Source organism: Mus caroli, unplaced genomic scaffold (genome assembly GCF_978045245.1).
Source record: "Mus caroli unplaced genomic scaffold, Mus_caroli_1 scaffold_12, whole genome shotgun sequence".
Classification (NCBI taxonomy): domain Eukaryota; kingdom Metazoa; phylum Chordata; class Mammalia; order Rodentia; family Muridae; genus Mus; species Mus caroli.
Genome location: NW_028227267.1, coordinates 31,342,497 through 31,369,670, shown reverse-complemented (window position 1 = coordinate 31,369,670; position 27,174 = coordinate 31,342,497). Strand labels below are relative to the sequence as shown.

Sequence of the window (27,174 nt, the reverse complement as noted above, 5' to 3'; positions counted from 1 at the left end):
TAAGGTTTATGTGGATGGGGGCTGAAATATTGTTCTTTCTACTTATCAATTATGTGTATGTATGCATATGTGGAAATCTTGTCTGGGTGTGTGTTGGAACTTGCTCTATCTACCAACTGAGTATATTTATATATGTATGTGTTAAATGCTTGGAGCCTGCTTGCTGGTGCTTTGCTCTAAACATTCTTTGTGAGAATGTGTATGTGACTCTTTGTAGGTCTGTATACATGTATATATATGAGTGTATCTATGAATGCATGTATGTTTGTGTGTATGAAGTTATTGGACACTGCCTTTGTTTAATCCAGTGTGTGTGTGTGTGTCTGTGTGTGTGTGTCTGTGTGTGTGTTTGTGTGTGAGAGAGAGAGAGAGAGAGAGAGAGAGAGGTTTCTCTTTTTCCTTTTCTTTCTCACTGTCCACAAGGAGTTAAAAGAGTTCATAGTTTTTTCTCTGGCCACAGAGAGTGCCACTCTAGTAAATTAACCTTTGTTCCCTCAGAAAAATGTCTGCCAAGTAACTTCTCTAATCAGTGGCTGCCTTTGGCAGCAGCTCCTGTAGCTATCTGGATCCACTCCTGTCAGTGGCTCTAAACACTGCCTTCCAATGGCTGCCTTCCTCAGTTAACCCACCACTTGGATGCCAAAGTAGGCCATTGTCATTTCTCTAGAAATGAATAAACATATGGGTAAGACCACAAATCCTTCACAAACTTAGATGACTGATGGTAGAAAGTTGGTTCAAAAGTTTTAGATGGACCTTTTGCTCCTCAGGTGGTAGGCTAAATGAAAACAATAATGTATTTACTTTAATTGGAGACAATATGAGCAGATAATCATAAAACTTCAGTACTCCACCAAATATCCTAAAATTCTATTCTTTTCTACTCTAATCAAATGCTCATAAGACTTTATTAGCATGACAGGAAAAGATTATCTTATTTCTGAATTTGTGTTTCAGCTCTTCTTTGCTTCTCTTATTCCTTGGAACTGTATGCTAAATATACTGAACCTCACTCTCTGATGTCTTGGGGCTTACCTTACCATCATATTGAGTGAAATAGTTCATTCTTTTCTAAGCTCCACATTGGTATCACTACAGAAGTGGAGCATCATGGCATTCCCTGCTGGGTGACTATGTGCTTCTTTAACTGGGACTCCATCATTCAATAGTGATCTTTGGTCCTCTTATTCTTTGACAAGGAAATGGGATAAAACTCTAAAGTCACCAAACTTTAAATGATGAAATAATGACTTGTCTTATGTCTTTCTTATTTTAGATTCTATAGAGTTCTAAGTACACCATGACATTCAGTATTGAACATCAGAAATTCATATAGTTCTATAAGACTGGTCAGTCATCATACATTTACAGCTCTTGCTATCATAGAGACCTATATATGTCAATATTTCATAGTCCAGTCAAGAAGCCTAGCCTTAAGAAGGTTTTCTAGTGGTTCTGTCATTAAATAAATTCAGTTTGCCCAAAACACCTCCCTTTCCTTGAATCCTGGCTATGATTTTTGTGTAGTGTTGACTGGAAGGAAGAACTCACCAGCAAGGTTTGTATAGGTTCATGAGGTGTTGAAGAGATGACAGGCAGAGGAACTTCTTTATATATATATGTATATATAATTTTTTATTAGGTATTTTCCTCATTTACATTTCCAATGCTATCCCAAAAGTCCCCCATACCCTCCCCACCACTCCTCTACCCACCCACTCCCACTTTCTGGCCCTGGCATTCCCCTGTACTGGGGCATATAAAGTTTGCAAGTCCAATGGGTCTCTCTTTCCAGTGATGGCCGACTAGGCCATCTTTTGATAAATATGCAGCTGGAGTCAAGAGCTCAGGGGTACTGGTTAGTTCAAAATGTTGTTCCATCTATAGGGTTGCAGATCCCTTTAGCTCCTTGGATACTTTCTCTAGCTCCTCCATTGGGGGCCCTGTGATCCATCCAATAGCTGACTGTGAGTATCCACTTCTGTGTTTGCTAGGCCCCGGCATAGTCTCACAAGAGAGAGCTATATCTGGGTCCTTTCAGCAAAATCTTGCTAGTGTGTGCAATGGTGTCAGCATTTGGAAGCTGATTATGGGATGGATCCCCGGATATGGCAGTCTCTAGATGGTCCACTCTTTTTTTTTTTTTTTTTGGTTTTTCGAGACAGGGTTTCTCTGTGTAGCCCTGGCTGTCCTGGCACTCACTTTGTAGACCAGGCTGGCCTCGAACTCAGAAATCCGCCTGCCTCTGCCTCCCGAGTGCTGGGATTAAAGGCATGCGCCACCACGCCCGGCTTAGATGGTCCACTCTTTCGTCACAGCTTCAAACATTGTCTCTGTAACTCCTTCCATGGGTGTTTTGTTCCCAATTCTAAGAAGGGGCAAAGTGTCCACACTTTGGTCTTCGTTCTTCTTGAGTTTCATGCATTTAGTAAATTGTCTCTTATATCTTGGGTATCCTAAGTTTCTGGGCTAATATCCACTTATCAGTTAGTACATATTGTGTGAGTTCCTTTGTGATTGTGTTACCTCACTCAGGATGATGCCCTCCAGGTCCATCCATTTGCCTAGGAATTTCATAAATTCATTCTTTTTAATAGCTGAGTAGTACTCCATTGTGTAGATGTACCACATTTTCTGTATCCATTTCTCTGTTGAGGGGCATCTGGGTTCTTTCCAGCTTCTGGCTATTTTAAATAAGGCTGCTATGAACATAGTGGAGCATGTGTCCTTCTTACCGGTTGGGACATCTTCTGGATATATGCCCAGGAGAGGTATTGCTGGATCCTCTGGTAGTACTATGTCCAATTTTCTGAGGAACTGCCAGACTGATTTCCACAGTCGTTGTACAATCTTGCAATCCCACCAACAATGGAGAAGTGTTCCTCTTTCTCCACATCCTCGCCAGCATCTGCTGTCACCTGAATTTTTGATCTTAGCCATTCTGACTGGTGTGAGGTGGAATCATAGGGTTGTTTTGATTTGCATTTCCCTGATGATTGAGGATGTTGAACCTTTTTTCAGGTGCTTCTCAGCCATTCGGTATTCCTCAGGTGAGAATTCTTTGTTCAGCTCTGAATTAGGAAAGGAAAGACCTTTGCTCAAACTTCCTGTATCTATACCCATATTCATACCTATGAAATAGGTACTTTATTTCATTACCTTTATCTGACATTTGTTTTATTTGTGCTTCTACATGGTCCTTGGTGTATTAATATTCATCTAAAGTTTAGATACTGCAAGCTTGTAAGACTACATCATATCACCTTATGACAAAATGCTACACACTCATTGCAAATGATGCAGTGGACCTAAGAGAGCTAACACTTCCACATTTGCATAATTTTAATGTTATTATACATTTGTAAAAGTATGCTAACAGGAGGAAAATAGATGTTTCATAGTAGCAAGCAACAATATGATTAAATCTAAGTAGCATAATAATGAAAAATTCCTTTATCATAAGAATAATACATGATTAGGACTCCATGTATATAAAGTTCTAAAGCACATACAGTTAATGCTTGGTGCTTTAATTCATGTTATTGGGTATGTATAGAGACAAGGTACTCATTATTCTAGAAGAGGTCCACTATCTTCTGGGAATCTGGTGACATTTTTTCTCTTCAGATACGTGTCAGTTAAAATTTATATATATTTGCCCCCATACTATAAATTAATTATGTATTTTAGAATTGTACACTTTAATATAAGGTTTACTCTAAATGACATTTTGATTATTTGAAGAAAAAATCAAAGAGAAACTAGTCTCCTTATGAAAGTGGTTAGAAAGTTAAAGATCATTCTTAGGTCAAATCAGTGATAGGTTCATGAACTAGCTAGGCTTTTGAGAAAATAGAAGCTGTAATCTGTAGAGGAGGCAAGTTGGTAAAACTGGACACAACTCAGACAGTGAAGTGATAGGGGTGACAAAATGTTGATGGGAGGGGTCAGCAGTCAAGAAATTCATTTCCAATTTTATTTAATGAACTCTTCAAAACCAATTGGAAATGAGCTTAGTTCTGCAATATCAGAACCAAAGCTGGTAAGAGAACAACATATTGGCTAGTTTACTGTTGATGTTGCTGAAAAGAGGTCAAATGTGTCCTGCACTTGAGCACAGCGCCCACTGTGAGCTTCTGTTTCCTTTATGGTTTAAAGATTTACGAGTTGTTTGCTTTGTGGAATTTCAGTGTTATATCCAAATCCAACTTTTACATTAAGTCTTCTTAGTCCTGTGGGACTGACACATTATGATAATGATGATGATGATGATGACATAGTAGGAAACATTGAGTCTTTATATTATGATAACAGGCAGAGGCTCAAGGCTTATGCTCAGTGAATGTTTCATACAAAGTACTCCATTTAATCTTTCAGAGATGAAGTGAAGGTGAGACAATCAAACTGAGCCACAGACAGGTTAAATAGAATTGCGTAAATTCCCATTAGTAACATATTGTAGACTTTTAGATAAACATATATATCCAAGTAGCATTATACAGACTAAGCAGGTTTACTTATATATGTGTGTCTCTGTGTGTGTGTATTTAATGCATATGAGTACGTGACAAGTACTTTAAAAAGACTATGTATTTTAAAGAGAATAAGGAAAGACATAAAGTTTGAAGAAAAAAACAGAAGATGAGAAATGTTAAAAGTATAGTCTCAAAACTTATAAGAAAAAATGCTATGTCTATGTAGCTAATGAATAATACCTAGTCTAGACACATGTTCTGAGGCATTTGATCTACACTTGATTCAGAAAAGCTGTTTATAGGATTTTGGGGATGCCAAAGCTGAGGGAGCTAACCTATAATCGTTGGTCCTAGTTTATAAGGATGTGCATGGGTGCTTGCAGTGGTGTCACCACTGACTGAAGCCAAAGACACAGAGATCTGTCACTCCATCCCACCAGGCTGCAGGAGATGATTGGTCATAAGGAAAACTAAAGGGATTTGATTTTAACTTTGGACCTAGATATTTCCCTATGAGGCAAGACAGAAATTAGAATCCCTACCTCCATCCAAATAGGTTGAATAATGTATTATTCTCATTAACATGTTGGCAGGATCTTCTCATTGACTAGAATGGGAACTTCTATCATGGCAAGTCACATGTCTTGCTCTGAGAATGTGGATGTGTGCTTGAACCTGAATGATCAGCCCACTGAGAACACCTTCAGAAAAAGTGGACTTCGTGGGCATTCAAACAGTGAAGTCCGATGACACCAAAAGATTTTTACTCAGCATTGAAAACTCACTGATAGCTTATTTTTAGAAAAAAAAAAAATCAGATCTGCTTTCTGTCTATAGTTTATTTGGGGAAAGAAATAATACTTGGAAAGCCATCAAATGTTAGAAATATCAAGGAAAATCCAGAGCATTTTTTTCATTCTGATTCTCAAATTATACTTTATACCATTCATTTATGTGTAGTCATCCAAAGCTGTTACTATCTGTGAAAGGAAGGAAAAGTTAAAGCTTATTATAACCCTGAAGGTTTATGTTGATCTGGGAAAGGGGAAGCAAAGAAAACTGTAGGTTAAGAACAAATGTGTTTATACATTTAAATTGCCAATTCTTTATACACATCACATTTAGTGAATGATGCTCATTTAATGACAATTTGTCTAGAAATAATAGAAAAATATATTTTAACATCAGCATTTTATTGTGACAGAATTAATTACACACATACATATATAGATGATAGATAGATAGATAGATAGATGATAGACAGAAGATAGGTAGACAGACAGATAAATGGATAGATGGGTAGATAAATGACACACACACATATACATATTAAAATGTGCTTTACAGCACAGAATGGGTCTCTGGAAGGGATATGGAAATCCATGCCAAAAATGTCTCACCTTTTATTAGCTCAGCAGTCAGAGTAGCCACTGGTAAATCACATCAGGTGGCCGAACCTGAAGCTACTCAGTTGACCCAAGACTTCTGAGTAACTATGCTATGCAGTACCCTTGCTATGGAGCTAGCCAATCTAGGAAGGAAAATTATACTTGTGTGGGGTTCGTGGAGACAGACTGATTCATTTTGGATACAAAATAAAAGTGGGTATGGGAAGAATTTTTAGCCATCATAGTGTTTATCATAAGTGTACCTGGCTTGCTAGGGCTGCTGTGACAAAATACACAAAATGATGACTTAAAGAAAAGAATTTTATCTTGCTGTTTTGTGACCTGACATCTAGTATGAATAGATAGCAAGCTTGGTTTCCTCTGAGGCTCTGAAGGGAAACTATGCTTCCTTTCTCCAAAGCCTTGGTCATCTTTGGTCCTCTTTGTCTTCTAGATAGGTCATCCTGAATTTCATTATTCAATGGTACATTCTCTTCTCTCCCCTCCCCATGTGTCTGTCTGTGTGTGTGTATGTGTGTTTGTACATATACACACACACACATACACACACGCATACAAGCTCACATCTCTCCAACTCTCCCCTTTTGAGAATGATACAGTAATGATGGATTAGGGTAGTGTCTCATGACCTTATCTCAACGTGATGATCTACATAGACATAATACCAGTCCATTTTGACTGTTGAAACAATATACTCAGACACAATTATTTGTTAACAAATCCTTACTCTTAACCATGAAGGAGGATGAAAAACCAAAGGTCAAGGTACCATTATATTGGAGAGCTGGGGAAAGTTTGCTCTCTGCTTCCTTAGATGGTGCCTTTTTCTTATGCTCTCAAGTATCTGAGGTGATGTGCTAGATAGATGGCTCAGTGGTTAAGAGTACTAACTGCTCTCCCAGAGGTCCTGAGTTCAATTCCCAGCAACCACATGGTGGCTTAGAACAATCTGTAGTGGGATCTGATGCACTCTTCTGGTGTATGTCTGCAGACAGCTGCAGTGTGCTCATATAAATAAAAATAAATAAATCTTGGAAAAAAACTGAGGCCACAAGGTTGTTCCTCTAACCTTGTTTGCTGAAGGACCTTGGTCTCTTCAGCAGATCAGAGCTTTAATAATCAGCTTCCTTCCAAAGGACTCAGCTTTTAATATTCTCTGCTAGGAGTTGGATCTCAGCATATGAATTTTAATTTAAGAGAAGGACATCAGTATTCAAGTCAGCGTATATCTTATTGAAATAATGTCCTTTTGCAGGTCTTGGGGCCTAGTGCCTCAGCATCTTTGTGTGAAACAGTTCCATAATAGTCTTTGCAATAAGATCAAAGATAATTATGAATGTTGACATTTTATTGTGAATTAATTAATCTTTTCAAAATATTTATAAAAGGCACCTTTCTGCTGATAATTTCCAACAGCAAAAGAATGAATTCTATAACAGGAAAGTTGGGAGGGGACATCCAGAAGGAAATAATTGACTTGGCTGTTAAGCCTTACAATACCTTCTAGATATCTCAGCCTCTCTGCACCTGGCTAGCTGTAGTGGTAGTCCTTGAACTATTCTGGATATATATATATATATATATATATATATATATATATATATATATTCGATGTTAGAATTGGCATTCTGTTCTTGTGGCAGTCTTCTTTTAGGTTCGTTGAGGGATTACTTTCATATATATATATGTACACTAATATATATATATATATATTAGTGTAAAGTAATAACACCTTCCAGTGTTAAGTATAAACTCAGTGAGGGCTTCTGTCATTGGCCTTCAGGATCTCTTTTTACTTTAAATGAATTTTAATGAAATGAATGAATTGAATTCATTAGACAATTTAATTCCATTCATTTTTAGTCATCAAATTAAAACATTCTAGTCTCAGTTTCTAAACATTCTGACCATTCTTTTTATTCTCTTGACTGAGTAGAATACATTTTGCAGCTCCCTTTAAACTCCTAACATTTTAATGTCTCTATCATTTGTTGATATTTAGGAACAATATTCAGAAGGCCACCTTTGTCCAGGAGTAATTAATGTTGAAATAAACCTATTTCAATTTTATCTTGTCACATTGAGGGCATGAAGTCATAGAGTCAGAGACCAACAGTCATGAAGAGCCTGACCTACACAGATTATGGATTTGATAGATTGAAGCAAGTGTTGGAATTAGACAGTGGTGAATGCTACTGCAGGCTCCATTCATAGTGTGGCTTCATTAGTAAATATTGTTGTATTATGAAGATTTTGCTTTTGTACGTAGACTCTTAACTGCATGGCCTCACCAAATGAGTATTTGGATAAGGAGCCCTGGTAGTATTGTTAGCTTGACTTTTAGAATAATAATCAAAGAAATCAAGCTTTCATTGTTACCTAGTTTCCACAGAGGGTCTGATTTGCATATGTTCAGAATACACTTGTCCAGATGGGGATACAATGGCTCCTGTATATGACTATATTGCTCTCTCTCTCTCTCTCTCTCTCTCTCTCTCTCTGGCAGAGGGTGGGGGGCATGTCTATATTTGTGAGCATGTTCATGTGCATGAGCTTTTTTAAAATAATTTTTCTCTTTTCCCCAGGATTCCTTATTTGTGTTATTTTCTTTTAATAGAACTATCACACAAAGAGAGCACATTTATTGTGAGCAGGAACACATCCTTAAAACATTTATGTCTAACAGCTTGGTACCATTTCTCTGAGCCTATTTACCTGTGTTTAAGTGTATACTCAACATCTCTATTTTGATATTCTATATATTCTTGAAACTGGTAAATTCTAAGCTAAATTTGTCTTTCCAGACTACTCTGAACATCCTCCGTGTTAGTATAGAGCATTGTCTTCTTATCTCTTAAGTATTTGACTGAAGATCTCTATTTGCTTTCTCCCATTGCTACTTGCTCCTGTGCCAACACCCATCACAAGTACCTGAGCTCATGATATGGCCTCCCATCTGGATTCTGTACCAACTTCACTCATTTCCCTCCAACTTTTTTCTATATTATAAAGAAAATATGAAGTGAATACCCCAGCATTCTCCTCAAATACCTCAGTCATTTCCTGTGGCGATAATGACACATTCACTGAGTATCATGTCCCTCTTGCCTCAGTGCAGCTCTGCTTACTCTGATTTATCTTAGGAACTGTGTATGTTTTGTTTCTTATAACTGAAAAATGCCTGCTATCCTATTACTTGTGTCTAAAACTGGCTTCTAAATTACATTTACATTTCACCCCTGCCATGTTGAGCTCTCTGAAACATAAGGTTCCTTATAATAAATACACCTCTGCTGCATGACATATCCACCTATAGCAAGCACTTCATATTCTCTTCAATGTTGGCTTAGTCCACAACAAATACGGTGGATTTCAAAGCCCACAATGAGGACTGATTTCTTCTTATCCTTTCATCCTTACCATCAAACATTATGTTTGCATAGTTGTGACACTACAGCGAAAAAAAAATCACATTTCTTACACAGAGGAGATATAGAAGAAATATGTAACTCAATACAGTCTGAATATTCCCTGTTTGGAGAAAAATTAGAGAATGCTTTGTTCTGAAAGCCATGTGATAAGAGAAAACAACCACTTCTGGTGCTGAAAGTTTCAATAGGACTCAGGCCATGTGAGAGTTAGAGTCATAATAAAAAGAAGGTCTTTACTGCATAACTTAAAGTTCCCCTTGTCCTGAGGACATTTAGAATATGGTCCCTTCTTTTAAAAATTGTTTTTATTTTGTGTATATGAGTGTTTGCCTCTACATAGGTATGTGCACAGCATGCAGTATATTTAGAGGCCATAAGAGGGCATCAGATATCTTGGACCTGGAGTTAACAGAGAATTCTTAGATACCATGTGGATGCTGGGAACGAAACCCTCATTCTCTGGAAATGAAACCAATTTTCTTAGTTGGTGAAGCTCCCCTATTCTGAAAGAGATTTATATATTTAGGTTTCACTTTACCCTATAAAATATTTTAAAGGAAAAGTATGTTTTGAAAGCTTCTAGAGTTTTAGCACTACGCTAATTGTATGTAAAACAAAACTATGAATAATCCTATTTGATTGGGGAAATCCTAAAGTTAAATAACATAGCATAATTATATTGATAAATGACAAAACTCAAAAAAATGAACTTGAACTTAAATATGCTTGGCTCTAAACACCACTTTGTTGACTACAGGAGTCTAATTTACAATGACTTAAAATTATTAATGATATATTTAAAAATACACATGGATGCTTTCCATTGTTGTTTATAAGATCGGATCTATTATGAAGCTAGCAACTATGTTTTCTAAGATGTATTTTACAGTGGACCACAGTTTTAGAAAAGTAATTAGAGTTTTTTAAATAGTGACAATGCATTAAATCCTTAGCCAAGTCTCTTTGACATAATTCCTACAATATACACAGGTAATACCACTATTCTCTGTTGGTTGAGATAAGGTCTGAGTCATGTGGTTGTGATAATCTATTAAGGCACCCAAAACCAACCTGAAATCCGAATTGCCTGGCTCCTAGGCCCTCCTTGCTTCCCATGTCTAACTTTCTATCAATCAAAGGCACCAAATAGGATCATCACTAGCCACATCTGGGTCTATCAATTTATTTTAAGCATTTAGTTGTTGAATTTCACTATCGATTTAAGCAAAGAATTGGTTTTTTGAACTTCCTAGGATACTTTTGACAAATATAAGTAGTAGGGAATGTGCATATATTGACATCACTCATGCTAGTGGGAACAACCTGATTTTTGCTATGTTTGTTTTAGTGGGTTTCATCATCCTTCATATTTAAACTTATTATTGGTAGTAGCAGTAAGGGGCCACTTGTCTTATCAAATTCATGCATGTGGTGCTGCAGTCATCTTACTACAATCTAGCAAGATGTAATGCTGTGGAATTTTTTGCTCCTAATATCAGTTGGAAGACTTAATGAATCTACAAATGTGGGTAGAAAAGATGACAAATTTTTACATGGCAAAATGCTCCCAACAAGATTTCTATGATATCTCTTTACTTGGAGCACTTTCAAATTTAAAATGTTCAACCCAACCTGTTAAACCATATAATAGTCCTTCTCCATTTACTGGGAAAACAAAATAACCTAAAATTTTTCTTAGGTGTACTTTAGATTTTCCAATATTCTAGCATGAACCAGAATTAAAATGTAAATGAAGCATAAGAAGGGTGGATGCTCGTGAAGCACTGGTTTGAAAGACACTTTCACAGGACAAAGAACTTGGAGGTATGCAATCAAATTTAAGGATAATCTATGGCAGACAGTCGGGGGGGGGTGAAGAAATGAAACAGCTTCTCTGCATGCAGATTTTGATACAGGTGCTGTGGGTTTGGTAATGCAGTTGGAAATTCTGGGATAGAAACATCTGAAAGCAGGGGATGATTTCACCTGCTCCTGGAATCATTTAAAGGCACTGGGGGAGCATCTTAGAAAATCCTGGTGTGAGAAAATTTGTATTCCTCAGCCAACCCACATGCTGCATTCTGACTATGTATTACCATCAGCTCCAAGCACAGCCAGGTCCAAAACGCCAAACAAACTGAACTTCAAGTCTGCACTTGTGAGATATGCTGGGTCCAGTAGATTTGACGCTGCTATCTGTTGGTAGATGATGCTGCAGTGATCTTTAATAGCAAGGGACAATTAATCTCATCGTGTTCTATGTGTAACTATATGCTGTGAAGAAGACTTTGGGAACACAGAGTAATAGTGAAGATGTCAGGTTCATGAGAAACAAATCCAACCCTTCATCCAGGGAATATCAACTGAAGAGTGGGTGGAGTCAGCGGTAGGTGTTCCTGATGGACAGAGACAATGCTCAGAGCTCAGAAAAATATATATGTGATGATCAGAGGTTGTGGACCTAAGTGCTCTTTCAGATAAGAGCCAATGCAATCACATATAACTTAAATCAGACTATTTGTGTAAAATACAAATGCACGTTCATTTCTTCATATAGGCAGCTAAGAAGGTCTGTTGTAGGAGCTGGGGATACACTGCCAATGAACAAATGAACAAATGAAAATTCAGTATATTGAACCAGAGGGGCTTACAGCAACAGTGCAACACTTCTGATATATTTATATTCAATTCGGAGCAACAAGAAAGAGATAATTAACAAGAAGAAAAACATACCCCAGAGAGAAGAGAGGAAGGTAGGGGGAAGCAGGAGATGGAGAGAGTAGGGAAGAGAGAGAGCAACAAGCATGATAATTCTATAAACCATCAGACATTCTAGGGGGAAAAAGATGTCACATCAACACTTATATTCATATTCAACGTTTGTGACATTACCTTTAGTCTAACAGAGGAGCCATACATGTTTAATAGTGATGACCATATGTTTGAATATAAACATAATGTCCATGTATATGTGTGACTCAAAAGAGTCTGGGTTTTATATGAAGAAAATTATTGTCTCAATATATTTTCTATTTTAAATTGTCCCCCTCAATTTAATATTTTAGAACTGAGATGATATGAACCTTTTCCAAAGTATTTAATATAATACAACATAGCATAATTATCTACCAATGAAATTTTCATTGAAATTGAGATAACATTGAAATTAAGATAATTAATGTATCTACAACTTAAAAGCTTTCTAATGTTGCACTGTAATCCCTTATCCGTTCGTTCTCCAGACAGTAGACATCTATTCCATGTGTCTGGCAACAACTTCCAGCTTCCACATTTTTGTATGACTGGATGTAGACAGCATAGATCTTTGTCAGGTATCTTATTCTGAGTAATTATTCTGACACCCATCTAGTTTATTTATTACTTCCCTAATTAATTTCTCTTCAGTGCTGAGTAATGTTACATTGTAGGAATATACACAATGTTTCCATTAATTTGTTTTTGGCTGTTTGGCGAAATTTTATTATGAATTACAAATAAAAGTATTTAATAGACATGCATAAAAAGTAAAACCACCTTTTCATTAAAGCTGGTTAAATGTCTAGGAATGGAATGACTCCATCATAAAGTAGATATATTGTTACCTATGTGGAGTTGTTTTTAAAGTGCTATGTCTATTAAAACTATGAGTATTCTAGAGAGCTCATTGAACTATATCCCTGCCATAGCATACTAAGCACTGACTTTTAGCTATCTTATTAGCAACCCCAGATACCTTATCATAGTTTATTTGAAATCCTCTATGTCTTTTGTATGCACAATCATTCCAAGTTCTCTTGAAAATTTATTCTCAGGATAGAATGTGGATACTTAATCATTCCAAGTTATCCTGAGAATCTATCCTCAGAATGGAATTTGGTCAAAATTGCCATCTCAAAATTGGTTGCTTATTAAATCATAAGAGTGGCTAATATTTTATGTTTAGGTCTCATGTTGAGTGTTTATTTTCTGAGACTGTGTTTTCCTATTCATTTTCATAATGGCACTTGTCATATTTAGGGTTTCCATTGCTGTGAAGAGACACCATGACTAGGGCTCCTTTTTTTATTATTGGATATTTTCTTAGTTTACATTTCAAATGTTATACCCTTTCTTGGTCACCCCCTCCTGGAAATCTACTACCCATCCTCCCTTCCCCTACTTCTATGAGGGTGTTCACCCACCCACCCACCCATTCCCACCTGCCTGCCCTCACATTCCCCTACAATGGGGCACTGAGCCTTCACAGGACCAAGGGACTCTTCTCGATTGATGCCTGACAAGGCCATCATCTGCTACATATGTGGCTAGAGCTGTGGGTCCTTCCATGTGTACTCTTTGGTTGATGGTTTAGCCCCTGGGAGATCTGGGGGACGTCTGGTTGGTTGATATTGTTGTTCTTCCTATAGGGTTGCAAATCCCTTCAGCTACTTCAGTCCTCTCTCTAACTCTTTCATTGGGGAACCAATGCTCAGTCCAATGGTTGGCTGTGAGCATCCACCTCTGTATTAGTCAGGCTCTGGCAGAGCCTCTCAGGAGACAGCTGTATCAGGCTCCTGTTAGCATGCACTTCTTGGAATCCACAACAGTGTCTATATTTGGTGACTGTATATGGGATTGATTCCCAGGTGGGGCAGTCTCTGATCCATACTTTGTCTCCTTATTTCGTCCTGTGAGTATATTGTTCCTACTTCCAAGAAGGACAGAAACATCCACACTTTGGTCTTCCTTCTTATTGAGCTTCATATGGTCTGTGAATTGTGTCTCAGATATTCCAATCTATTGGGCTAATATCCACTTAACAGTGAGTGCATACCATGTGTGTTCTTTTGTGATTGGGTTACCTCACTCGGGATGATATTTTCTAGTCCCATCCATTTGCCTAAGAATTTCATGAATTCATTGTTTTTAATAGCTGAGTACTACTCCATTGTGTAAATGTACCACATTTTCAGTATCTATTCCTCTGTTGAAGGACTGCTGAAGGAAACATTTAAAAAAGAACATACTTCATCCAACAAGGTTGTGCCTCCTAAGAGTTCCACTCCTTATTACCCAACCATTCAAACACAAGAATCTCTGAGGCCAAATCTATTCTGCATCTGTGAAGAAGAAACATTATAGTATGACTCAGTCTATAATCTTTATTTGCAAATATTTTAGTGTTTACATCTCTTATTCTTCAACTCTTTCAAATCTATAATATCATGGTCTTTTCAAATGTTTTCTTCTACTTTCATAGTTTGAAAATTTTGTATTTATATCTATTATTTTTATTTTTTACATTTGCATCTTTTAAAAGTTTATTTCTATGTAAAATGTGAAATTGTGGTCAATAGCTAATTTCTGGAACTTTGTGTCTCTAGCTGCATATGTAGCAGAAGATGGCCTAGTCAGCCATCATTGGGAAGAGAGGCCCCTTGGTCTAGCAAACTTTATATGCCCCAGTACAAGGGAATACCAGGGCCAAGAAGTGGGAGTAGTGGGGTAGGGGAGTTGGGCGGGGGAGGTGGGGTGGTTAGGGGACTTTTGGGATAGCGTTTGAAATGTAAATGAAGAAAATATCTAATAAAAATGTGGGAAAAAAGAAACATATTTCTAGACTCTCTTATATGTTACATTGTTTTTCTCTAGAATTAGGCATCCTTTGACTGCTATAGCTCTTCTTATGATAAAATCTCTGTTCTCTTGACTTTAGAAATAATGTTGTATGCACTCTTTATCTTTTATGTTTCCATCAAACATTTAAAATCAGCCTTTTAGTTTCTATGATAACAGCAAAATTTCTCTAAGGTGTTTAGTTTTTTTCAGATACTATCTCATTGTGTAGCCCAGTCTGGCTTCAAAATCAAGTTATTCTTTTCTCAGCCTCATGAGTGGTGGGAATACAGAAGTGTGTTTCCAAACCCAGCAGTTTTCTGTAGTATTGCACCCTGACACCCTGGGAAGTTGCATGGTCTAAGAATGTGTCTTCTTATCATAACATATATGTCTGTGTTTCTGTCCTTTCAACCCTTTCAGTCTGCCTTCAAACTTTTCAACAAGACCTGCATACATTTTTTCAAACTTATCTGTATAAATACCATGCTTTTATGTTGTTATAATGTCTTCTTTTCAAATTCAACTCATTTGATTCTATTAAGGATGCATTTAAGCAGTGCAATTTTTTCATAATTTGTGTACTACAAACATGGTAACTTCAGCTACAAGCTCTCCTACCTCCTTTGTAAATTTCAACAGCTTTCCTACACAGATAACCACAATGTCTGAAAAGGTAAATTTTCATCCATTGTCCCTAATAGAATGTGTTTGTTTCAGTGCCCAGTAGAAGTGATGCAAGCAGTCATTATTGGTCTCTTAAGGACAAAGATTTCAGGTCTTCATGATAGTACATAGTTTTCCATTACATGTGTATGTGTCCAGTAAAGCTGATCTTTGTCAGGGTGAGGAATTCCCTTCTAGCATGTCTATTTTAGTGTACTTACCCATATGTCTGAATAATCTATTCATTAGATTTTTCTTTATCCTGCTAAAATAGTCAATCATAGAGATATTTAGGGTTTACACTTGCATTTTCCATGACAACTCCACCTACTTATATCGTACTAAGGTTTGAATATGATACTATATATATACTGCTCTGGCTTTTTATTAAGAAAATGCCATCTGTATAATACTAAGTACTGATTTGAGTTTTGTATGAGTTTTGTATCGATATGCTGCTGTCCTAGTAGAGTAATTCAGAGGAATCCTGTTCCTCTAAGGTTCAATGATGAGAGGACTCCAATAAAAGAGGAGGAAGTATAAACCAATGAATTAGTCTTTGGTTAAAGTAGAGTATTTCTTCAATGAATACTTAATGAATAATTCCCTAACATGAAAATTACCTAAAATTTCATTGCAATCAACCTTATCTATTAGGAGATCCAAGTTGGACAATACAACCATTCTGCCATATGCATGTGATCCATGTACTGAACATTCTTCCATTCAGAAAGTGTTTGCTAGACCCAAAGCATCACTGAGAACGTTTAAAACCCAAAAGCTCTGTGCTCACTAAGATGTGCTGCTTAGTACCTCACCTGAAGCAAGTGAGAATGGCCTGTCCTCTAGAGGCTTTCAAGGTCACTGAGAGACACACAGGAGTTGAAGAACCCCTACATAAATTAGTGAGGAGGTATGGAGGAATGGAGGATGAAAAGATACAGAAGAAGGATGAAAATGAATAAGAACAAATATGCTGATCTTGGCTGTTACTTTGGAATGTTCTTCTAGCTTTTCTACACAGGCTTCTCTTAGGACTTGCAAAATATCTGAGAGTCAGGGATGTGTCAGTTATCAGATGTTTGAGGATTGTTGAGGTAGATGATCCACCTGGGTGTATGAACTACGGAGTAGATGATATTGTAAGGACTTGATACCCATCTAAGAAACCTGGTTTTCAGCCTTCAACACTTAAAAAGTATCTTTCCCATAGCATAATTGTCTAGGCATGCTATGAGATGCTTCAAGTGTTGTGAAGGTTGTCAGTTTCTTGAATTTGCATGTGGATATGTTGTTAAATGGATGAATGTGATAATAAATGGAAACACTTAAAGAGAGTATTTGCAAGTGTGTCTCAGTGATTGTAACCATGTCCTATGGTGTACATGCTGTTTAAAGAGAGAAATGAAAGCAAAAAGAATGGAAATTTACAAAGAGAAAGTTCTAGGATCTTTGGAACCAACACCCTTGATAAGGCACAATAACAGTTTTAAGAAGCTTTTTTTAAAAAAAAATAAAAATAAAAATAAAAACTAAAAAAAGAAGTTGAGTGTAAATAGTAGTAATGGAAAATGTTTCTCAATTGCTGTGTTTTATGGTGACAAAAGACAAGGTAACACATTGCTATAGAGAATGGTGTCTACTGGGTCACCAACAAAGAGATGGCTACAGATGTGGCAAACATGATTTTATATAAATACTTCAATATTAGAGTAATAGAAAGATAAATAATGACAGAACTCAAAACCAGAATGAGATAACACATAAATATGAGCATCACAGAATGTAAACTCAAAGTTTTTGTTGGCACCAGTCTCTGAAGATGGACACTTACCTTCTAGCTGAACAAATAGTGCCCTACTGTAGTTACTAAAACATATGCTAATATATTTTTCAGAACTCCTAGAATTCACAATATTTACCAAGTTGTTACATGTATGAGAGTGAGAGAGTACTTATACATCTGAACAGATATTAAAAGGAGCAAATTAAAAGTAATAGTTATGGTACAGATTTCCACAAAGAAGCTGGATCATAATATCTTCCTCATGTTTTTCTCTTATTCATGACAGGAATAACAACAACCAAAAATATTGGCTTTGAAAGACTCCTACTAGTTCAGAAGTAAAGAGATGGAGATTGCTGCCTCTGTGCCCCACTAGCATCCATTCTAATCCTGTTTTTCAAATTCACAGAGAGTGAAGACGTTTATCAAAGGCAGGTGCTGTCAATTTCATGTATCATCTTTGGAATTGTCATCGTGGGCATGTTCTGTGCAGCATTCTACTTCAAAAGCAAGTAAGACCATTTCTCTGGTGACTAAAGGTTCATTCTTAAAGAAAGAGCTTTTTCTTTGTTAATTTAATTTCAGCTCCAAACAGATGGATTTTTTGCACATGGGTCGAACAACAAGCTGAACAGAACTAGAGCTTTCTATGGACTACAGTGCCTATATACAGGCATGGAGAGGGGGTCCTCAGATATACAGGCATGGAGAGGGGGTCCTCAGATTTGTGGGGAAATCTCAGATACACACAGTGATTGTTTGCACAACTTGATCACCTGTCTGTATTAAATGCTCAATGGCTGACACTAAAGGACTAACTTCTCGGTTGGAACTGGGGTGAGGGAAAGGTATCCTCTGCTGTGAACTTAAATGTTATCTACTATTGTCATCAGAAAAATACTTTCCAGAAAAAAAAACTACACAAAAGTCTCAGTTTACTTTCAAATAGCTTTTGCCTTGTATTCATAAAATTTAAGCCACATTACGGAAAGACTACACACACACACACACATACACACACACACACACACACACACAAGTGCATTGGTTCAGTTTGGGATACAGAATTTGAATATGCTGTGAATTTCATTTGCCAAGAAACTATCTGCAGGTGAAGGAACTTACAATGATTCATAAAGTAGAATTAAATGTATATTCTATATATGGAAATGTATTAATAATGCAAGACTTAAATAAAAGACCATCTTTGGAATTATTTATGGAAATGATGTCAGGTGCAATTAAAATAGCAATTGGAAGTCGAAGTGTTAGTCTTTTGAGTTCTTGAGTCTTGGAGACATTGGCTTCAGTGTCACACCTGTGACCTGCATGAAATCATAGATATCATGCAATTGCTTTTCTTTGGACCCCTGCTTTTTTGTCCATTTTCTCTTCCAAAAATGGATCACTTTTCAGATATAGTTTATAACACCTGTCTGTAAGACATATGCCAATTTTTAAAGGGAGCTACACTTATGACTTTAAAACATATTGGGAAATGACTACAGGATTAGTAACTATTATTTCAACAAACTTTCATAAATGCTTTTAAAATTTAAGAAAGACTATAATAATAGTACATAGGTTTCCCATGCATTCTATACCTAGTGCTCCTGTTGTTAGAGTCTTGTATTAGCATCGTATTCTTGTCACAATAATGCCCAATAATTGTACCATTTCTTAATGTCTGTAGATTCAGCCTTCCTTAGTTTTTGACATAATGTATTTATTTCTTTCTCTCTCTGTCTCTCTGTCTCTGTCTCCTCATAACCCCGCCTCTTTCTTTTTTCCTAACTTGTAGCGCTTTTCCAGAATGCCACATGACATTTTCTGCCACATTTCTGTAACTATTGCCTATGACTGTGGTTAGTGGTGATTTTCAAACAATTAGAGGCACAGTGGGATTTTCAGTGATTTACTCTCAGCCCTTGCAACACCCCAAGTTGTGTTGTTAATGCATTAGTCAACTTCTGTTTCCCTAACAAAGAGGCTACAATATTGAAATTTCAAACACTTTTTGGGTTTAATTTTGTTTATGTCCATTCTGGAATGATTCAATCCATTGCTTCTTTTGACAGGGTGTGGCAGCTTATCATCGTGCGGTGTAGAACAGGCTATTTGTCTTTTGGCAGAATATGAAGAAAATAGGAAGGGGGTGGTGTCTCACCATCCCTTCAAGGGGATGTCTTCAATCACTTAAAGACCTTCTAATAGGACCACATATTAAGGTTTCCATCCATCTCTCTGAGTACCTACCTGGACTAAGCCAACACACAGGCCTTTAGAAGTCATTTACTAAATAATACAGGAACTTACTTTAAAATATTAAGTTGGGAAGGAGACAGAGTAGAAAATCACAAATATAGTGCTGTGTCTCCCATGTGTTCCAGTTTACATCCACACTACAAACTACAGTACCAAATTGGCTTATATAGACTACCAACTGAATGGCAAATCTACCTATATGAGTTGAGATTCCCTGCTCTGGTGGAGCTCCAGTGAGACCATGTGGTGGTAATGCCTGGCATATTACACTAGCCCCAGATGTATTTGGATCTCCTAGTAGCCTTCAATTCATATTACTAGGAATATTTCCTTTCTGTTCTTTATTATGCAAAATGTGAACTTAAAAATAACTTATAAACTTAGGATGAGGGGTAAATGAGATGATGCTGTAAAGGATTTGGTTGTTATTTAAAACTGAAACACCTCAGGGTGGCTTGAGTTGGTAATGCTCATGGCTTTCCACTCTGGACCTTGGAGTCTGGATATCTACCAAATTAAAAGTAACACTGGAGCACACAAAGGGTAACCTCATCCAAGTTGGCATTAGAAGTGTGTGTTTTCAACATTTGTGTATGAGAAAGGTTTTGAGTATTTATATTATATTTACAAAGCAATATGTAAATTACTATGAAGATGAAACTAATCACTTATTCTTAGAGTACAATTTGCAGTTGTAACACATTTAAGCAAAAGATTGATTATAAACATCTTACCAAAGGGGAAAAAAAATAAGAACAGAATGTCTGACATCAGCACCATCAGGTCTCCCTGGTCAGCAAGGGAGCTTTGTGACCAACATCTATTGCTGAGGCATGTGTTGGAGTCAGTGTTTAATGGAAACACTGTTAGGTGCCAGATTCCTCATGCTTCTTAGAGAACCAAGATGATGTAGAAGCACACACCGAGAAATTGTCTACTACCTGCTGTAGTTGAAGAGCTATTGGAAATACATGGCTGCTGGGGAAAAAAAGAGTCAGTTTTTTTTTTTTTTAAGAATTCTCATCCTCAAAGGCTACCTGTACTCCAGTCAATGATCCTAGCCCATGCACAAGCAGGAAACACTAAGTTGACTTGGGTTTCAAAATAAAGAGCAAACTGAGATGGAAACAGAAAAATGGTAGGATATGGGAGATGAGGAATCTTTGGGAGTATGAGAGTATGGATATGGATTTGATCAAAGCATATTAGAGAATGTAATAATACATAATGCAAAAGTAAAGTGGGGAGTAGAATAAATGATAAAATAAAAGAGCTATAAAATTACAATAATAAAAAATCAAAGGCCATTCCAACTGGAATCATATTTCTCATCATCTGAAGTTCATTGTCCTTATGTTCCTGAGTCTTATGTAACAACATCACATGCTAAATCTCTACTACCAAAATGAATATCCATGATTATAATGCCTAGATCTACATGATTCTCTTAGAGATTCATGGATTCCTACTTCCCTTTCTCAAATATTAAAGATGAAATAATGGGCTTACTCTTAATTTTCAAGCAGAATATATAAATGAAGTATCTTATTTTGAAGCCCCATTTCTAACATGATCTTAAGAGACTTTTCATTGCTCTGCAAATAAGTTCACTGGAGCATCCATTTGGTGTACTAAGATATAACCTCTGGCTATAGAGAACTGGGACTTTGCCAAAAGCTTCATGCTGACAGTCATTTATATTTTCTATAACAACTCTGATATTGCTGCTCCAGTCTTTTTAAAATTTATTTCCTTTATATCCTGATTGCAGCTTCCCCTTCCTCCTTTCTTTCCAATCCTACCTTCCTTCCCCATATCTACCCTACCTCCCCTCCTCTTCACAAAAGGGAAGGCCCCTCCACCATGGATATCAAGCATCCATGGCATATCAAGTTTCAGTAAGACTAGGCACATCTTCTATTGAAATCATATAAAGCAGCCCTGTTAGGTGAAATTGTCCAAAAACAGGCAACAGAGTCAGAGACAGCCCCTGCTTCTCCTTTAGGAGTCTCACATGGAGCCCCAGCTTCACAACTGCCACATATGAGCTGCTCAAGTCTTTTTTCTCTGTCTTGCTACACTTAGCACCACATGACCTCATCACATGGTATCTTGTCAACTGTTAAAGCTCTAGTTGGTGGCATAAACCTGTGGAAGTAGAGCCTAAAAGTGAGGTGGACTAAAGTCTTCTGCAACAGTCAACTTTATTCAGGGATCAGACAATTTATATTTCAAAGGTGTTCTGGGGGTTAAGCAAGGTAGAATGAGCAGAGGTCACATAAGTTTAGGCTATGGACAGTCATGAGGACAACCAGTGCTTGAATGCATCATCTGGGTAGTAATAGCAGATGGTGGATAATATGAAGTAAACCCATTTGTATTTACTACATCTGGAGGGAACATGGGTGCACAGTTCAAGAACAAACCATGTTGTGGAGAAACAGAGGTCACAAATCTGGGATGTTATTTTGTAGGAGTTTTCCAGCAAGATCTTAGAATTCTCCTCACATGACTTCTTTCATGGATTATGTTCTGACATGCAACCTCACATATAATGTTGCAGTATGGCTGAAACAAAAATGAAGGTAGATAACCTGAGGTAGCAGAAATGAAGATATTTTAGTCAGAGAATATTCTGGTGGGGATAACTGAATTCTCCAGCAATGCCAAAGAACAATAGGAAAGGATTTCTAATCATCCCCAATGAGCCCGCATGGTCCAATTTACAGACTGCATGATGATTCATTAAAGCCGCTAGCTTTTGCTTCCTTGGTTTCATTGGAAACTCAATTCTTAAAGGAGTTTCTCTTTGCTTTTAGCCTACAGAAGGAAGAAGGATGAGGTTGCCTGTATTACTCCTTAGTGAACTAAAAAATCAATCATATGGCTCAACTCTAAAATTAGATTCATGGACAGTTGAGAATATGAGTATAGGTAGAATCAGGAATGAGTTATTGAAATTGGAAAAACAGTGGAAAACATGAAACATAGGAACTGGAATTGCCAGTAAATACACACACACACACACACACACACACACACACTGTCGATAACATCCTGATTGTTCCTGTAGTTTGTGCAAAATATTCTGGGCTCACGTGGATGTTCTGATGTACAACTGTTAACTTCTGCATCAGCAGAGGTCTTTGTCTCCAAGTTGTCAGCATATAATGCTAAAAAATGCTTTCAAGCAACCTGCTTTGAGATAGCACATCTGCAATAATAGTAGATAATGTGATACTCTGAAGATAGGACCAAAGGTCTATATTGGGTTCAGAACCAAGCCAGCTTCAAAATGCCTTGTGGGGCTTGTTGCTACCTTTAGTGAACCCTCCAGTTTCTCCCACTCCACAATCCCCATTTCTTCACTTACCAAAGTGGTGAAACTACACACAACCAATATATTTCCTGAATACTATCCCCATGCCACAGTCTGCTTCCTCAGACACTCAGCCTGTGACATTAGACATGATAGATGCCAACTGAATTGTGATACTACAGTTCTACTATGCACAACCCCTCTTAAGGCATTGGGCCAGAGACATCTATGATATGGTATCTCTACCATGCTAAGCCTGGGTCATGATCTTACTGAACTGGGAACATTCTAGGCTGCATGCCTAGACCTTGTATGTAGTGACTGTTTTCAGATGAGGGAATCTAACAGTCAGATGTTTGTCATTTTCTCTGTTTCCATTTGCTAAGGGGAGGAAGAAAGAAAGAAAAATAAATAAATAAGTAAATAGATAGATAGATAAATAGACAAAGAAACCAGAATAATCCTTGTAATTGTGAAAGAAGAAAACCAGGAAAGAGTGGGATGGTAAAAAGCCAAAGCATATTCCAAATGAAAGCTCATTTATTCTGAAATATTACTGAGTCAGGACTTGCATGATAAAGGTATAATAGAGGAATTATAAAAACAGATTCAAGAAATACATTCAGATTTTTGTATGAGTAATAATTCCATAAAAGCATACTTTTCTAGTATCTGAATTATGTGATTACAGAAACGATAGTGTTCCTACTATCTTTATCCCAGAAATGTAACTGAGTATTTGTTTTGTGCTAAACCTTCTTATATTGCTTTGTGATGGTTCACTTGACTTCTCATCTCCCAATATCCACTTTGCTTCTCAAAAGAATTCCTTTCCCCTTTAGGTGGATGCTGCGTGCTCCTTAAATATTTATGAGATAAATTCATTTTTATCAACAGACTATAGATTTGTTGTTAAGAAGTTGATAGAATATTTTAAGTGGATTAAAGCAGTTGAGAGGGTTAGACCTAAAAATACCCCCCTCCCCAAATAATTGAAAAGATAAAAGAAGTATTTAAGCAGACAGTCACTTCACACTGGGGTTTAAATTCAAAGATGCTCATTACCTCTGAATCCTTTAGAAAGTACCAGTGTTGTGTGAGAGAGGCAATTAGCACAATCTTTTATCTTTGGAACAATGTTCTCATTCTTCTGTAGCCCCTTTCCACTGCACTGAGCATACTGGGTAACAAGAAGGAAAAGGGAGGAATATATTGCTTGTAACAGCTTTGGTATCCATGGGAGAAAGCTCTTATGAAAAGTGAAAAGAAAAGGGCTCAGGGAAGTTTAGGTAACTATGAGAATAATGAAATGGGCTGAGGGAAGAGCTAGGTCATGTCAGCTTCTCCTATAACAAAGACCATGCTTTGAGTGCTACCTGCCTGGGAAGCTTGTCCTGTGACAGACTATTTGCCATTGGGTCTCTACAGGGATGAGACCTGCAGAAGAAAACTTAAGAAAATGATTCTGCAGTAATATTTGAGTCTAGGGATGATAGATAATTGATGTGTGATACTCAGGAAAAATGAAACTAAATAGACAGTAGTTTGGTCCACTATCACAATTAGGTTTTTAATGCTGTGAACAGATATCATGACCGAGGCACTTAACATCATTTAATTGTGGCAGGCTTACAGGTTCTGAAATTCAGTCCAGTATCATCAAGGAAGGAGCATGGCAGCATTCAGGCAAGCACGGTGTAGGAGGAACTGAGAGGTCTACATCTTCATCTGCAGGCCTTCAAGAGAAGACTGGCCTCCAGGCAGCTAGAACTAGGGTATTAAAGCCCATGCCCACAATGATACACCTATTCCAACAAGGCCATACCCCCTAATAGTGTTACTCCCTAGCCCAAACACAAACAAACCATCACATTCCACTTCCTGGTCCCCATAGACTTCTTCAAACATATGAATCTATCGAGTTATACCTAAACATACCATAATGCAAAATACGTTTAGTATCCCTGGCCCAAGCATATATAACCCATCGCATCCATCTTTTTCATATAGGTATTGAATGGTATAAACAATAATCAATATATGCAGATACTTTCCACAGGAGTTCAAAATCCTAGAGCAATTTCAACTTCTCCTTTAGAAGTTCAAGAACCTCATATGACTGATTGGACAGTTCTGAATGATGGTTCTGAGTAGAGTATGAAGCAAGACTGAGTGGATTGAAACCCTTATTTTCTAAATATCCTTTAATAAATGATTTCATTGCTTTGTGCCTGGATATTCTCCTCTATTTAGTGGGTATAGATTCCCTCATTACAAAGGTTTATTGTGGAAATAAATAAAACAATGAGTGTATTGAACTTTAAAACAATATGTTGTAATTTACTGTGTAAGCATTAGCCCATTAAAGGTTAACTCTGTTAAAGAATGGATATACAGTTCAGTGGTAGAGGATGTAACTAGCATGCATGAGATTCTAGATTTGACCTTCAGCAGGATACCATAAAAGAAAAAGTTAACTTCTTTATTGTTTAGTCTCTTGGTACCACCATCACTGCCACTAACATCAACAAGCTCTTCTAACATTAATAAATGTGTAAATTACATACATTGGAACTATATAAATATTAGCATATTGATAATATGCTAGCCAAGACCTAGCTTCAAACTTTGTGGAATCAAATATGGATATTTTTTAAAGGTCTTCAAAATATATATTATAATATAGCTAATATTTATCCACATATTCATGCAGGAAACAAGCTAAACAAATTCAGGAGCACCTGAAGGAGTCACAGAATGGAAAGAACTACAGCCTCAAGGCATCCAGCACAATGTCAAAATCTGAGAGCTTGATGAAGAGCCATGTCCATCTACAAAATGTAAGCTGCATGTCTACACATTCCTTTTGCTGCTTAGAAGTTTTGGTTATAGAGTGTGTGTTAGTTAAGGTTCCATTGCTGTGAAGAGACACTATGACCATGACAACTACTATAAAAGAAAGCATGTAATAGGGGTTAACTTACAGTGTCAGAAGTTTAGTTCATTATTGCCATGGCAGGAGGCATGGCATTGTGCAGGCAGACATGGTGCTAAGAGTTTTATATCCAGATTGGCAGACACCAGGAAGTGGACACCATGCTGGCCATTACTTGAACATCTGAGACCTCAAAGCAAACCCACAATAGTGTGCTTCCTCCAACGACACCTCAACTACTCCAACAAGACCACACCTTCTAATAGTGTCACTATTAGGCCACTCCCTATGGTCTTATGGGGGGCCATTTTTATTCAAACCACCACAAAGGGAGTATGTAATCTGTAAGCAGAGTTGTATAATTTATTTGGCACTGTATCAATTTTTACTTAAATTGTCTTCCAGTTCTGTGAGTGTGTGTGTGTGTGTGTGTGTGGTGTCAATAACTGGTCACTGACAGGCACAAGAGTTTTGGTTGTTCTATAAGCTACTTTTGGTCTTTACTTTGTGTCAGATCTATAGCACAGATACAATGTCATACTTCTGGGGGCTTATTCATATCCCAATCATATTATAAAAATCAAGAAAATTTGGTGGTTAGGGTTAATAAGAAATGTCACAGAGTAGCGTCTGCTAATAGCAGGATTGATGCTGTATGTGGATCATAAATCTGAAAGGCAAACACACTCTGCCTGTTTGATTCTTTGGAAAGTACTTTTAGCAGTTTATGAGTTACATTGCCAAATAGTGAATTAGAGAAAATGGGACGCTATCTAACACATGTGGAGATATGCCTCGTAGGGTTAATTCTCTGCCCCCATGTGAGATTATGCTTCCAGATTCTGAGACATAAAATGAAAGAACAAAGGCCATGGTAGAAGCCGGGTGTTTGAAGATAATAGGCAATCACCCAAGATGCATGCATGCCCTTCCAAATGCCTAAATTGCTGAGAATTTGCACATCATTTGTGATTCTAAGAAATCATTACCCAAAAGTTGCCATTATGATGAGTGTAACAGATGTACTTAGCTGATTTAATGTGAAATTCATAAATCTGAAATGCTTCCCAACAAAGTTTCCTTAAACTTTTATTCATGGCAAGGTGTAGGATTGTTCTTTTCAGAAACAGGAAGAATGCCTTTGCTAATGATTTCTGATGAGCATAATCCCAGCACCTTCAACAGCCACCATGATTGGGGGTTCAGTTCCTTAGCAACTGGCCCCATGAAAGATAAACAAACTGGACACCTGTGGAAGCAGAAGGCATAGGTTGTAATCAGTAACATAGCATT

General features: G+C 37.2%; 1 protein-coding gene across 6 annotated transcripts in view; it reads left to right on the top strand.

Moving 5' to 3' along the window:
* Nrg3 (neuregulin 3) overlaps window positions 1–27,174 on the top strand; it is a 1,083,337-nt gene that overhangs the window by 1,027,797 nt on the left and 28,366 nt on the right. For all 6 annotated transcript variants that reach the window (XM_021181241.3, XM_029468886.2, XM_029468883.2 and 3 more), the window contains exons 5-6: window positions 17,772–17,874; window positions 25,660–25,786. In XM_021181241.3, coding sequence (XP_021036900.1) covers window positions 17,772–17,874; window positions 25,660–25,786 — 230 coding nt within the window. The remainder of the gene's footprint in view (window positions 1–17,771; window positions 17,875–25,659; window positions 25,787–27,174) is intronic.